This window comes from Schistocerca piceifrons, chromosome X (genome assembly GCF_021461385.2).
Source record: "Schistocerca piceifrons isolate TAMUIC-IGC-003096 chromosome X, iqSchPice1.1, whole genome shotgun sequence".
Lineage (NCBI taxonomy): Eukaryota > Metazoa > Arthropoda > Insecta > Orthoptera > Acrididae > Schistocerca > Schistocerca piceifrons.
The window spans coordinates 617338110-617352753 of NC_060149.1; the positions used below are offsets into that span (position 1 = coordinate 617338110).

At 37.3% G+C, this 14644-nt stretch overlaps 1 protein-coding gene across 2 annotated transcripts in view; it reads right to left on the reverse strand.

The window, feature by feature from the left end:
• Positions 1-571: 571 nt before the first annotated feature.
• The window catches only part of LOC124722959 (protein inturned), a 254525-nt gene continuing 240452 nt past the window's right edge, over positions 572-14644 (reverse strand). For both annotated transcript variants that reach the window (XM_047248129.1, XM_047248128.1), the window contains one exon: positions 572-2134. In XM_047248129.1, the coding sequence (XP_047104085.1) occupies positions 2048-2134 (87 nt within the window). In that variant the 3' untranslated portion in view covers positions 572-2047. The remainder of the gene's footprint in view (positions 2135-14644) is intronic.

A 14644-nucleotide genomic window follows, 5' to 3' on the forward strand; every position in this document is an offset into this window, starting at 1 on the left:
TCAACAAGTGTCAGCATGTGAACCATTCAATGAAACATCATCAATATGGGCTTTCAGAGCCAGAGGCTCACTCATGTACCCTTGATGACTGCATGACACAAAGCTTTACACCTCACCTGAGCCCATCAACACTGACAATGGACTGTTGATGACTGGAAACATGTTGCCTGGTCGGTCGAGTCTCATTTCAGATTGTATTGAGCAGATGTGTACAAGTATGTAGACAACCTCAAGAATCCATGGACCCTGCATGGCAGCAGGGGACTGTTCAAGCAGGTGGAGGCATGTGCAGTTGGAGTAATATGGGACCCCTGATATGTCTAGGTACGACTCTGACATATGACATGTACATAAGCACCCTGCATGATCACCTGCATCCCTTTATGTCCATTGTGCATTACGACACTCTTGGGCAATTCCTGCAGGACAATGCGACCTCTCACATGTCCTGAATTGCTACATAGTGGCTCCAGGAACACTCTTCTGATTTTAACACTTCTGCTGGCCACCAAACTCCCCAAACATGAACATTATTGAGAACATCTGGGATGTCTTGCAACATGCTGTTCAGAAGAGATCTCCACCCCCTCGTACTCTTATGGATTTATGGGCAGCCCTGCAGGATTCATTGTGTCAATTCCCTCCAGCATTACTTCAGACATTAGTCGAATCCATGCCATGTTGTGTTGTGGACTTCTGCATTCTCACAGGTGCCCTACTTGATTTTAAGCATGTGTACCAGTTTCTTTGGCTCCTCAGTGGAAATGCTCATGGCAGGATTCTGCAAACATGGTTAAATCCAAATTGGAATGTATGTTCTGTACAACCACACCCTGATTATAATGACTGTGGAAGTATTCAATGAAATTTCTCTTCTGACAGTTGTTGTGGTGGTGTTAACTAGCAAAAATTAAGAGAACCATCATGCTTCTAATCACAGATATATGTGAGACACATTATACAAGTAGTATAATTGGAAGAACTATCGTGAAAATAATTATCCATGAGACCAATCTCAATGGTCACTTCATCAATGACTCTGCCCCCCTTCTTCTCAGTATAACAAAAGATACATGTAATGTCAATGTGTCTTTTGCAGTCCATTGGTACAATATTCTTTCAGTGTGCCATTCTCAAGCTGTTATGTATTGACCAGTGTTTGTATTTTAAACAGTGTGGAGTATTTGAAGGACACTCGTTGACAACATTACAAATAGCTGAAAAAATGTGAGAACATGTGGAAATACTTTTTTTTTTTTTGTATTCAGAAATGACTCTTATATGTGATATCAGCATTTAGAATTGTAATGTATTGTATGTCCAGTTTTCACAAAGAGCTCACTTTTATTCTTGACATGGTTCCTCTACTCTGTATGTGGACTGGACAAAGACTTCTGAGTTCTACATACAACCCTCCACAAACCTGTCATTCTCTGGACAGCCTTATTACATTACTTACATCCACAGGTATATATTTCAAGAGTTTTTCTGCCTGTGCTTAACATGCTTCTTGTTCATAATAAATACTTTCTACACATCTCATCTTCATGGACTTCCTGAAATCAAGGATCCCCACAGTGACATTTCCAGTCAGTGAATCAGGCAACTTGTTGGCAGCTACACTTATTATTAACTGCATTAAATGTGTGGCATGTTGGCAATGAGTCTTACATCACAATAATAATCATATCATCAGTTTGTTGCATACAGAAGACATGCTAATTTCTTATCTATTGAGAAATGTGGGTTTTACAAAACTTTCAGCAGCCCAATGTCTCCAAATTTCTGCAAATGGAATTTACATGTACGCATTTGGAAACAAACATTAGAGGCACTCTGGAGTGTAACTATTTTTTATACTGAAAATGCTTATAAATTTTTTTATACAAAACAGCCTTTATTTACATATAACATTCATGAAATGTAATCCTTTGAGTATTTGTAAAAGTGTTGGTTTTAAATAAGTGTAAGGCACTTCCTTGGATCAGTAGCTGGTACAACGTACCCCTATTCACACACAATTCAACCAGCAGCACTAAGTGCAAGTCTAAATGCAATTTCCACCATGTTCTGCGATGTACAGTCTTGATAACACACATAAACTTCTCGTGGATGAGGAGTGAAAAACAGCCTCCTGAAAACAGAAACAAATTTATTTTTACAAAATATGTTAAGAGTGTGTTATACAATATGAACATTCTGTCTTCAGTCAAGAGCCACTCTTTTATTGTAAAATGTAATATGTGCCTTAGTGGCACCCAGCGGTCATCTTGCAAGAGTATTGTTTTCAATACTTTTCATTGTTCTTGACACATACTGGGAAAAAAACTGAACAGTTTTCAATGGAAATGACAAAACTAGCGAGTTAGAACTGTCATGATTAAAAGAATGCAGATGACATTTAAAAACTATTCTCAGAATTTATTTGTGACACAGGCAAGTTAATATATTAAATTAAAAACATCAATTAGCACAGCAGTAGGAGATGTGTGAAAAGGTATAAAAATTTGTACGAGATTCGAAAGCTTTGTGATTAAATCAATACATTTCAGAGAAAGTTCACTTAAGCATAGACCAATAAACAAGAAATGTGCCAATAGCGGCTGTCTTCAGCCACTGTCTAGGGGCAAAATGTGTTTACAGGCATTTTGTTATGTCCTCTGTCGTTTCAAATATGTATGATGAAACTGGTAAATTAATGTCCCAGAATGTAACACCAAAATTTAGTGTACTATGGGTTTATATGACTTGTTGCTTTGCAGTATATCCTTTTTTTAATTAGTCTTTTGGATTTCATTTAACTGGGATGGGATCTTAACTCAGGTTATTTCTTCATGAAATGTTTGTAATGCTCTACCTGAATCTTCTCAGATTGGTTTGTTGGTTGGTTAGTTAGCTAATTAGTTACATGTTCAATAGTTTGTTTGAATGATTCTTCCATCTAAACATCCTTCAATGAGTCAGTTTGCAGGATGTGTAGACATGATTAGTGTTAACATTAATAAATTTTATTTTCTTGTCCTACTCATGCATAGACAGATTTTTTTTAATTACAAACTACCAGTTTTTAAGTAAAAACACATCGATGGAATAGGAGTAGTTCTCCAGGAGAAATGGTTTAAGGTTAGATTTAATATATGCTTTGCTACCTGTCTACATTTTATGTTATTAGGCAAATTATCAAAAATTTTTGTTTCAACATTTTGAACTACTTTCTGAGCTGCTGACGATTTTAATAATGGGTGATAAAGGTCTTTTTTCCCCTCTAGTGTTGTAGATATGAACTTTAATATTCTTCTCAAATTGTGATGGATTATTTATGACAAATTTCATTAGCAAATATATGTATTGTGATGGTGCAGCCAAAATGCCTAACTGCTTGAAGAGGTACATCTTCATGATGACCACGGGTGAACACCATGTATAATTCTTACTGCCTGCTTTTGCACTATCAGTGCTTTCTTTCTGTGTGATGAGATAACCCAGAAAATTATTCCATAAGACATTATTGTATAGAAATATACAAAATATATCAAGACGCTTATTTGTTTGTTTCCATGACTGGCAATTATATGAACAGCAAAAGTAGCTGAACTTAATTTGAGCAGATCAGTAACATGATTGTTCCAGTTCATGTTTCCACCAATATTTACATCAAAAATGCATCTTTTTGGAGTATTCTACCCTGTTTACTGACTCCTGTTAATGTGCTACATCCATTTTTGGCATGACTGTGCGTTTTTTCTTAAAATTCAGGGAAAGTCTATTTTTAAAGAACCCCTTAATAATTCCTTGAAAAACATCATTAACAATATGTTCTGTTGTTTTCCCTCAAATGTGATTTATTATAGTACTTGCATTGTCAGCAAAAAGTACCAATTCTGCTTGATGAATGTTGAGTAGAAAGTCATATACATATATAAGGCATAAGAGTGGACCCAAAATCGGACCTTGTACGAGTCTCTTCATGATTCTCCCCAGTCACAAAAAATTTCTTTCCTTCCAACATTGTTTGAGACATTCAGCACAACTTTCTGCATTTTGATGCTCTTCCTATCACTGCCTCTTTTCCCTGGGAAGGAATTTGTGTACCCCATCCGTCTGTGTCAAGTTTAGTCCCATGTGAAACTGTGAGAACATTTTTGAAATGTTTGCAAATTGTGTAACTGATGCAGGATGTGGGTACAAGTTGGGTTTTCGCCTTGCCTGATGCAAGAAACTGCCTAAAAACCACAACCAAGCTGAATGGCCCATGGTGCCCTCATCCTCAATCTGCCAAGTGGATTCAGTATGGGTGTACTGTATTTTAATTCTATTAATTTCAGTAGAGGATGTTTGTGCCACTTATAGTGGCTTAAAGTTTTGCTGAATGCCATTTTTAATATATTTCCTTGCTTCTTCAACTGAACCACTGAATTCTATATTTGCTGCTACGTGCAAAAACCAATTGTTAAAAATAATGGTAACTTGTGAATTACCAGTCAAAACATTGTCATTTAGTGTTATTGTTGAGGCATCTTGTATGCTGACTGGTTATGCTGCCTCCTCTTTCACAATATCCCATGTAGTTTTAATCTTATTGTCTGCAATATTAACTCGTATGAAGATGTGCATATCTCTGGAAATTTCAATAACTTAAAATATTACAGTATCTTTTACAGAATACAAATAACCTTGCATCTTCCCCTATTCTGGCCTTTATAGAAATTTCTTGTTTCTCTTACATGATATTTTGACCATAATTAACTATAGCTTAACTCATTTTTTTCCTTTTTCTTGTTTTTAATGGACTTTGTAGATAACTTTAAAATACTGACACAAATTTAGTGTGTAATATATTAAATTTCACATTGAAGTCTCTTTCCACATATATACTTCATACCATACTATCTTGTTTAACTTACAAGGGGAGGCCGCCAATTGTGAAATTCAGATTCGATTCATACTGCGCATAATAAAAGCTCATGGCCAGAGGTGTAATGTGGCAAAGCAGTAAGATGCACTTCTCAGCCATTATCGAGAAAACCGACAGTTAAAAAGAAACCGTTGCGGTGAAATACTCTCTACGATTTACAATTCTCCACAGCGTTGTGGCGCCACACACACACACACACACACACACACACACACACACACACACACACACACACACACAAAAAAAAATTCCCGGCAATTTGGCGACTTCGAACATCATTATGTTTTCTGCAAAGTTGTATTTCACAAATGTTATTAATTGTCTTCATAATGTTAACCACGTATAGTTAACGGAAGACGTAGAAATGATATTCCGAAACGAATACGTATAGTGTAAGTCAAACGTTCGAATTAGAATAGAGACCCCACGAACACAAATTTGCTGTGGCAGGTATGAAATATAAACTCCGTTACTCGCTCGTTACACTTGATGGACAGATGTTGAATGGGCTGAAACGAGCCGCCACATAACAGCGTAGTTGCCTGCTAACTTCGAAAGAAGGTAGATGCGGTCCCTAGCGCAACTTATAACATCGTCGAAAATTAGTGCGGGCGTGAGAGCTTTGGTACACCCTGTTAAACAAACGGAAAAATGAAGGTGGTACAATTGGAGAGCGATCCGCCTTCACCAACATGCATAAGCAATTCATTAATTCGCGGCATGCAACTTTTTTTTATTATTAGTTTTTTGTAATTCAAATATAAAAAACTAATAATGAAAAAAAAGTTGCATGCCGCGGTATTTGATCCTATGACCTTCGGATTACAAACCTGAGCGCTTACCGCTGCGCCACGACGCTGTAGAAAAATTATGAACTGTAGAGAGTATTTCACCGCAACGGTTTCTTTTAACTGTCGATTTTCTCGACAACGGCTGAGAAGTGCATCTTGGTGCTTTGCCACATTACACCTCTGGCCATGAGCTTTTATTATGCGCAGTATGAATCGAATCTGAATTTCACAATTGGCGGCCTCCCCTTGTTAGTCTTAAAACGATGTGCCCTGTTTCATTAATAAGCCTCACAGAATTGTATGAATATGCCTCAGAGCTGTATGGTGAAATATTCTCTGTAATGATAATATGGATATTTGAAGCCATGCAGTTTTTCCATTGTGATAATATAAATAGTTTATAAGAAGTATTTTGTTCATAAACAGAGTTCGAAGAACTCCTTGGAAGTCTTTTCACACCTGAGATGTTACTAAGAGTATTGTGTTTATTTCCATTAATTGAGCACCATTATCAGACAGTCCATTAACAATTTGGTACACATTAATTGTTTCAACCTGTGAACTGTCTATAAAAATGGTACCAGTCAACTGACCCAAAAGGATATTTTGTGACTAAAATTGCACTCGGTACTATATATAAATGTTTTACATTGTTAGTTCTATGGCAAACACAGGGTACAGTTAGTTAATCTGATGATATTTTGTTGTAACACACTTTACAAATATCTTGTACAACACTTTCACTGAACAATTTTAAGAAAATACTAACATTTGTATAATATTTATCATTTTGGATTAGGATGCTTCATTGAATAAGCTGAAGAACTGTTTTTACCTTGTATACTGTTGTTAGTTGGTGACATATTTATGAAGGTGGAAGCACTGATGGTGTTAGGAACCTGATGATTTGAAGGGTGTATGAGAGTTTTAAAGTTTCTGGTTAATAATGATGATGTATGGAGTTTGTGATAGAGAGGAAATATTGATGAAGTTATGAAGTACTGATGAAGCTGGAGATTTAAGGATATTAATTGTACAGGCACAGAAAGTTGTGATGATGTAGAAGGTATGAGGATACAGTAATACAGAAAAGAGATTTGCTGTATTAAGTAAAACCACTAGAATAAGCTGATGTCAGACTGAGGATACGAATTGCTCTTGGGTCTGATGTAATTTGTAAAAACAATGATGAAACAAAGTAATGCCATACATAAATGAATTCTGTACCTCCAAAAGTACTTAAATAAACTAAATGTGCCTTTGGAAAAATACATATTTGCATCATAGTAATATATGTTGGTCTAATGTAGTTGGCACTTGTAATAACTACAGAGGGAGCATTAGGCAACATTATAGCAAAACAGGGGAAAGGAATATAATAGAGGACAAATGGGTAGCTTTGACAGATGGAATATGGAAGGCAACAAAATATCATACAGCTAGAAACACAAGGCCTAGGAGAAATTCCTGAATAATATAGGAGATATTGAAGATATTTGATGAAAGAGGAAAATATAAAAATGCTGCACATGAAACAATTGAAAGGAAATACAGGCATCTAAAACTGAGACTGATAGAAAGTATAAAGTGGCTAAGATGGGCTAGCTAGAGGACAAATGGAAAGCTGTAGAAGCATGCATAACTAGGGGAAAGATAAATGCCTCATGTAGCAAAATTAATGAGACCTTTGGAGAAAAGAGAAGCTGCTGTATGAATAGCAAGAACTCAGTCAGCAAGCCAGTACTAAGCAAAGAAAGAAGCAAGGAACATGGAAAGAATATTCAGAGTGTTTGACTATTATATGTACAAATGAAAGAGGCATGTAAAATACAAATAATACTGATCAATATAGGTTTGGAAACCAACGGTAAGATTGAGTACATGAACAACTTATAACAGGGTTCCTGAAGAATCAAACTGTGGATATGTACTTGAGAATAAACACATTACAACAAGTGTTTTACATGACCACCTTTCATGAGCAGGCAGGTTTCAGCATGTTTCCTCATCATTGCCTATATACACTCAAAAATCCCAGATGTGTTCCAATTGTACTGACAACCATCCCCAATGCGATCCCAGAGCTCATTGGCAATATCAACAGGGCTGGAATACGCAAAAGCTTTTAAACCTCCTCACACAAAAAAATCCAACAGGTACAAATCGAGAGACCTGAGAGACCACAGTGATGATGATGTTTGGTTTGTGGGGCACTCAACTACACGGGCATCAGTGCCCGTACAAAGACCCAATTTGTACACAGTCCAATTTTAATACAATCCGATCTAGCCACTGTCATAAATGATGATGAAATGATGAGGACAACACAAACACCATGTCCCCGGGCAGATAAGATCCCCAACCCAGCAGGGAGTCGAACCCAGGAACCCGTGATCCAGAGGCAGCAACACTAGTCACTAGAACATGAGCTGTGGACGAGAGACCACAGTACTGGCGAGCCACATCTAATACACTTGCTGTCAAAATACTATTTACCAGTAATTAATTATCTGGAATGATGATAAAATCAAACAACCCCAGTTTCTCTCTATGTAATTTATGCCTCACTTGCGGTGTTTCAAAATACATGTAACCTTAGACATTAACAGTGTTGTAACATTAGCATGACTGCATTTGTGCATACATTATATTAGGGAAACCTTTCATTTGTACCTATAATAGTCAAACATCCTGTGCACTGGGGTCTGTATAAAAGAACAAACTTGAAGAAAATATTACAGAAAGAGAAGAGGAAGTAGGTGAAGATATATGGGAGATATAATGTGAGAAGAATTTGACAGAGCATTATTACTTGAGTCTAGTTGGCACCATGTAGGACATAGGCATGTGTCTGCATTCATGCATGCATGTTTGTGTGCATGTGATAGTTATTTTGCTCTAGCTCGTCACATGATAAAATCCACAAGACAACAAGGTTTTTTTTTTTGTGGTTTCCTTTAATCTTAATATGGAAAGTTAATTTCACAGTGCACAAGAAAACATGTACTCTAGATGTAAAACTGGCAGACTTGACCCTATAAAGAGAAGCACTTTCAGTTTCCTATTCATTAAAAAATTCCTGCTTCCAGTTGCAATTTTTATTTAATTTTACTAATGAACAACACATTCTCAAAAAATAATTCCCATTGTAAAGTGTGCTTTATTATGGTCTGATGGTGTCATGCTTGATGGGGTGTTTGTGAGTTGCTGCATTGTAATGGCGACTTTACTGTAATGTAAACGTGCAAAACTTATGATGTTCATTGTCCTATATATACTGGCAAATGGGAAAGTAATTGAATCTACAAAATTATGAGATGCTTCTTACATAGGAACTCACACTTGTCACTTACACAGTTCACTGCAAAGTATCATATGTACAATACTTTCACATTTGGCACTAGCTACGGAACTAGATATATAAGTATTGGTAAAATTGTTTGCGTATTTAGATTACAGTACAATCACCACAATGAAGCAGCAGCTCATACACAGCAAGCATCACACTTAAAGATTTCACAATAAAGTGAGCAAACACATTTGATGATGACAATTATTTGGCATAATGTGTCTTGCACAAAATAAATAAAAATTGTGACTTCCGCACACAATGAAACTATTACTTTTCATCATTATAGACTTATTTTACAATGGTTAAAATGAAATTATAAAAATCAGACCTAAATCGGCTTTGCTGCTCACAGTAACTTCATGACTATTGTGTCTTTTGTGTTATATGACAAATTTGTTTTATTCCTAAAAATTGATTATGACCACAAAAAATTCACCAGCAAAACTATTGATGGAAGAATGACCAACATACTGTATGATGACACCACAGACAGAATGAGATTCTGTGTTTCTGTTGTCTTTTTTCAAGTGTCAGATGCAGAAGGATGCAAGTAATTGCCTGCTGCTGTGAAATTGCCAGAATCAGCAAAAGCAACAAAATCGATTCTGCACAATTGGTTGTAGATTATTACTGGAATGCTGCAAGTTTAATAATGGGCACACTACTATTTTATTACTGGTGTGAACATGAACTCCACTGACAGAATTTAGGAGGTTGTTCAGTAACAATATAATCAAAGGATAGTTACTACTCACCACATAGTGGAGATGCTGACTTGCAGAAAGGCACAACAAAACGACTGTCTCACAATTAGATTTCGACCAAGCTTTTTTTCTTTAAGCAAGAGAGGATGTGTTAATATTTCTAGAAAACCTGTTGACAGCCCAAAAGCTGGGTTGTTGGTCAGAGGAACAATTCTTACATAAAGCTAACTTACAGTTGGTGTGTGACGAAAATGTATGTGACGTATCATGAGGAGTTAAGCAATGCTCAGACATTTGAAGTTCTGAGGACAAGCTTGCTATAGCAATACTGGAAGAAAAATAACTGTAGATATTACCAAGAGAAATTAAATCACAGAAACAGGGCAAGTCCATTGAGAGTTTTGTGGACAGGATAAAGAAGCTTAAGGTCAATATGTAAGTTGATGAGGAGTAATGACACTAATAAGGTCCTTTGGCAGGAAGCAGAACAGGGTGCATTTTTGTGGGGATTCTCATCAGATGTATCATGAAAGGTACGGGCAGAGTTTCATAAAGACATAGTTGGAGCAATAAGTATAGCAAGAGATTTGGAGGAGATAGATGCAGCGACCCAGTCTCACAGGTGTCATGTGTGACCCTTGTGAGCAGTCAGGCCACATACAAGGAGATTGCCGTCAGCTGCAGTGTAGGAAATGTGAAAGAGTAGGGCATCAGAAATGAGACTGTAGGCATAATAGGGCACACGACAGAAGGACACGGAATGGGAATGGTAAGCTGCTGTTAAATTACAATGAGGGCTCCAGGGGCACTGAGTGGAGCTCCCAATAAATTTTAGCATGCTTAAAACATGTGCAGAAGCAGAATTTTGGTTAATTGGATGGAAGGGAATGTGATTTTCTATTGGGCACAGGTGTCCATGCGTCAGTCGAAAGTTTTGACAGCATAGGAAAGAGGCTTAATGAACCCACCACAACGTGAACTGCATGGGGTGGTTGGTAGTGATGTACACTTACTGGGATCAGTGAGGCTAAATCTTCAGATACGGGCAAAGCGTTTCTGGGGGTGCATAGAAGTTGGTCTCATGTAGGTGACGGTTACTGCACAATCTTAGCATTAGATTTCCTATATGAAAAATCACCCTAAAATTGACCTTGGACAGCATATAGTGGCCTCTATGGGGAAATTGCTGCCACTGAACACTGCCGCACAACAAGGTTCATCTCTTATGACAGTGGAACCAATTACACTGTATGGAAGGCCCTAAAGATAAATTTGCACAATAAAGTACCACAAGGTATAGGAAAACCACTGAGGGTTAGCATTTGCCAGAAAACATATTGTGTGTGGTTGAGCCACTAAAAGAGAATGACGAGTTGGACAAAATATGATGTTTTGTATGCAAGAGTGTTGGACACATACAGGAGATGGATGGTTACCAGGTAGAGCCTGTCACAATATATTACTTTGAGACAGAAGACGTGCACACATCTAAAGGGTTGTTAGTCACCAATTTGGAGTTTTTGGAGGAAAATGATCTGGGTAGGACAAACTCAGACCCTAAGCATACGCAAGCCACCACTTTAACTGCATTAAATGAGAAAGTAAAACATCTGGAGGAACAGAAAAATTAGCAATGGACCAGTTGTTAGAGTTTGAGGACCTAATTAATCAACATGGGTCTTTGCCAGTGACCCCAGTGACACAGCATAGAATCTCAACTGGGAATGAGCAACTTGCATATAGTAAACCATGCCACATACCTCTAATACCAACTGGTGATGAAGGAGTTTATTAATTAACAGTTATGGGATAGTATTATTGAGGACAGCGCCAGCCCCTGGGGAGCACCAGAGGTGAATGTTATAAAGAAGAGTATGGACAGAATCAAAGCTTATAATTTTTTATGTAATTACAGATATCCTAATAACTGTATGATTATGCATGCTTGTCCAATCCAAAACATAACAGAAACATTGGACAATTTGGGGCAGTGGGGATATTTTCCCACCACGGCTCTGTGGAGTGGCTATCATCAGTTGGAAAGTGGCACCAGACGAACAGCCAAAATCAGCACTTACAGATCCTTCAAGACATTGCCAATATCATTGCGTGCAATTTAGGTTACAGAATACACCAGTCACATTTCAGTTACAGAATACACCAGCCACATTTCAGCATTTGGTAGATGGAATTTTATGAGGGTTAAAATGAAAGCAGGGTATGGCATATTTTGATGACACAACTGTCATTGCATTGGATATAGAAGAACATGTGTTATGGCTACGGGAGGCGTTTAAGAGGTTATGTGCAGTGCACCAAATACACAGTATGGAGAAGTTTCATTTTCCATTACAGGAAGTATGATATTTAGAACATGTGAATAGTCATTATGGAGTTCAGACAGATTGTAGCTTAATAAAGGCCATGCTGGATTTTACAATGCACTGTACGGAGAATGAGTTAAAGTCTTTTTTTGGGTTTAGCAAATTGTTGTAGAAAGTTTGTTCTGAAATTTGCAGAAATAGAGCAACTTCTCACTCACTTATTGAAAAAAATGAGTAAAATTTCTTTGGATGTTAGAGTGTGATGATCTGTTTGGTAAATTAAAAGAACTGTTGGCAACTGGTCTGGTGCTGATTTTTCCAAGCTATAGGAATGAATTCATCTTATCATGTGATACAAGCAATCATGCACTCGGCTGTGTATGGAGTCAACAAGCAAACGGAGCAAAGCATCTGGTGACCTATGCCTCCTGTCAATTAAATACAGTGGAAAGTAATTATTCTACTATGTAGAAGGAAATGTTGAGCCTCTTGTATGGCATACCATACCTCTGATATTATTTATATGGTGGGAAATAAGTAAAGGCAGATCATGCAACATTAAAGTGGCTATTAGCGTTGAAAAATCACCAAGCAGACTAACATGTTGGGCATTAAAACTTAATGAGTTTGACTTTAAAGTAATCCATCAACCTAGCAAGAATCATGGGAACTCAGATGACCTCAGTGGAAAGACTGGTATGTTACAAAGAGTAGGTCGAAAAAACAAAGTGGGAGGAAGGAAGTATTGAGACAGTCACATATTCATGTATTAGTAGGAGAGGAGGGATGAAAAAACATGGAACAGCACATGGCCGAACTGTACTGGTGGCAAAGACATAAACAGGATGTGAAGCAGTGTATGATTAACTGTGTACCATGTGCACACCAATTTCATGTTTGAGTTAATGAAATAGCGTTGTCATTTATTGCTTATTCGTAAGTTAAGAGCAAGTATGTTACATCTACAGTCCAATGGGAGAACAGCGCAATTTCATCAGAGAATACAGAAGATGGTAAGTCATTATGAAAATAGTCATCATAATAATTGGAATACACTGTTAAAACGTGTTGTTGAAACATATACTTCTAAGATTCACAAAAGAGCAGGACTATCAGGGTATTAGGTAGTATATGCGTGGAAAATGCCACCGCCATTCGAGGCAGTGAAGCAAAAACCAGGGGAGAATAGAGAGTCAGTATGGGATTCTGCAAAAACTTTACAGGAGGTATGGAAGCAAATTCAGAAAGCCAATACAAAATTCCTTGAATGTCAGAAATGGATGGGACAATGGAATGTGAAGCCACCTGGATACTATAAAGAACAATGGAAGATGTTAATGACACCATACACCATGAAGCAATAGACACAGAAATTCTCACTCATTATCACAGTCCATATCAAATGATTGAAACGATGTCACCAGAGCATATGAAGCTACACCTTCCTGGTCATACCACAGCCGTCCACATTGGTCATCTCTATCCCTTTAGGGGTCTGTCAGACTCTTTACTGTCATTAATGGTGCCAGTCTCATAAAAGGGGGAAGGCATGGCAACAGGTAAAGCAGACTATGCATACATTGTCATATGCGTTTAAACTCAGTGTTAAGTCAATGTGGAGGTGAAGGTCTGGTGTATTTATTTACTTATTTATTTATTTATTTTTACATACATAATTTTACGAGTAGGTTGTTCTGTTTATATGTATATGTATTTTGCTTGACTGTACCAAAGTTATGGAGCGTTGAGGGTGACCGTACCACTGTATGGTTGCAGACTGATGGTCAGATGTTTTCCAGTAACAAGTTAATTTGGTAGTTATAACGTGTGAATGAATTTCATTCTTGTGGTATGTGAACGGTTATTTGCAGAGATGTCACACATGTTGTTTATTTGAATTGATTTGTCTCATTAGTGTAGTAATTTGGAAGACTGTTTCATAATGAACTTCAGATGACAGGAGATGGAATTTGTTTATTTATTTATTTGTATATGAGTGAAGTATAGTTATCAATATTTTGGCGTTGTAGATTTAGACAGAACAATGGGAGAGAAGTAACTTGCAGCTGACACATGGTTTGGCATTACACATGTTACAAAAGTCCAAACTATCATGAATACAAAAGAGAAAGAGTTGTTATCTGGAGAACAGCTGCAGAAGAATACCAACGAACTGTACTTCCTAAAGGCATGACCTCACTGGGCATACTCTGTATATGACCCAGTGGTAGTTATCATCACCTACTATAAGCAGGGAAGTTCGAAGGGAACAGAATGCTTTGAACTAAGCCACAGCGGGATACTTCTGAAGTAAGAGTGATTTCAGGTGTGCTGCAGGGGAGTGTCGTAGGACCGTTGCTATTCACAATATATATAAATGATCTTGTAGATAACATTGGAAGTTCACTGAGGCTTTTTTTGGATGATGCTGTAGTATATCGAGAGGTTGTAATAATGGAAAATTGTACTGAAATGCTGGAGGATCTGCTATGAATTGACACATGGTGCAGGGAATGGCAATTGAATCTCAATGTAGACAAATGTAATGTGCTGCGAAT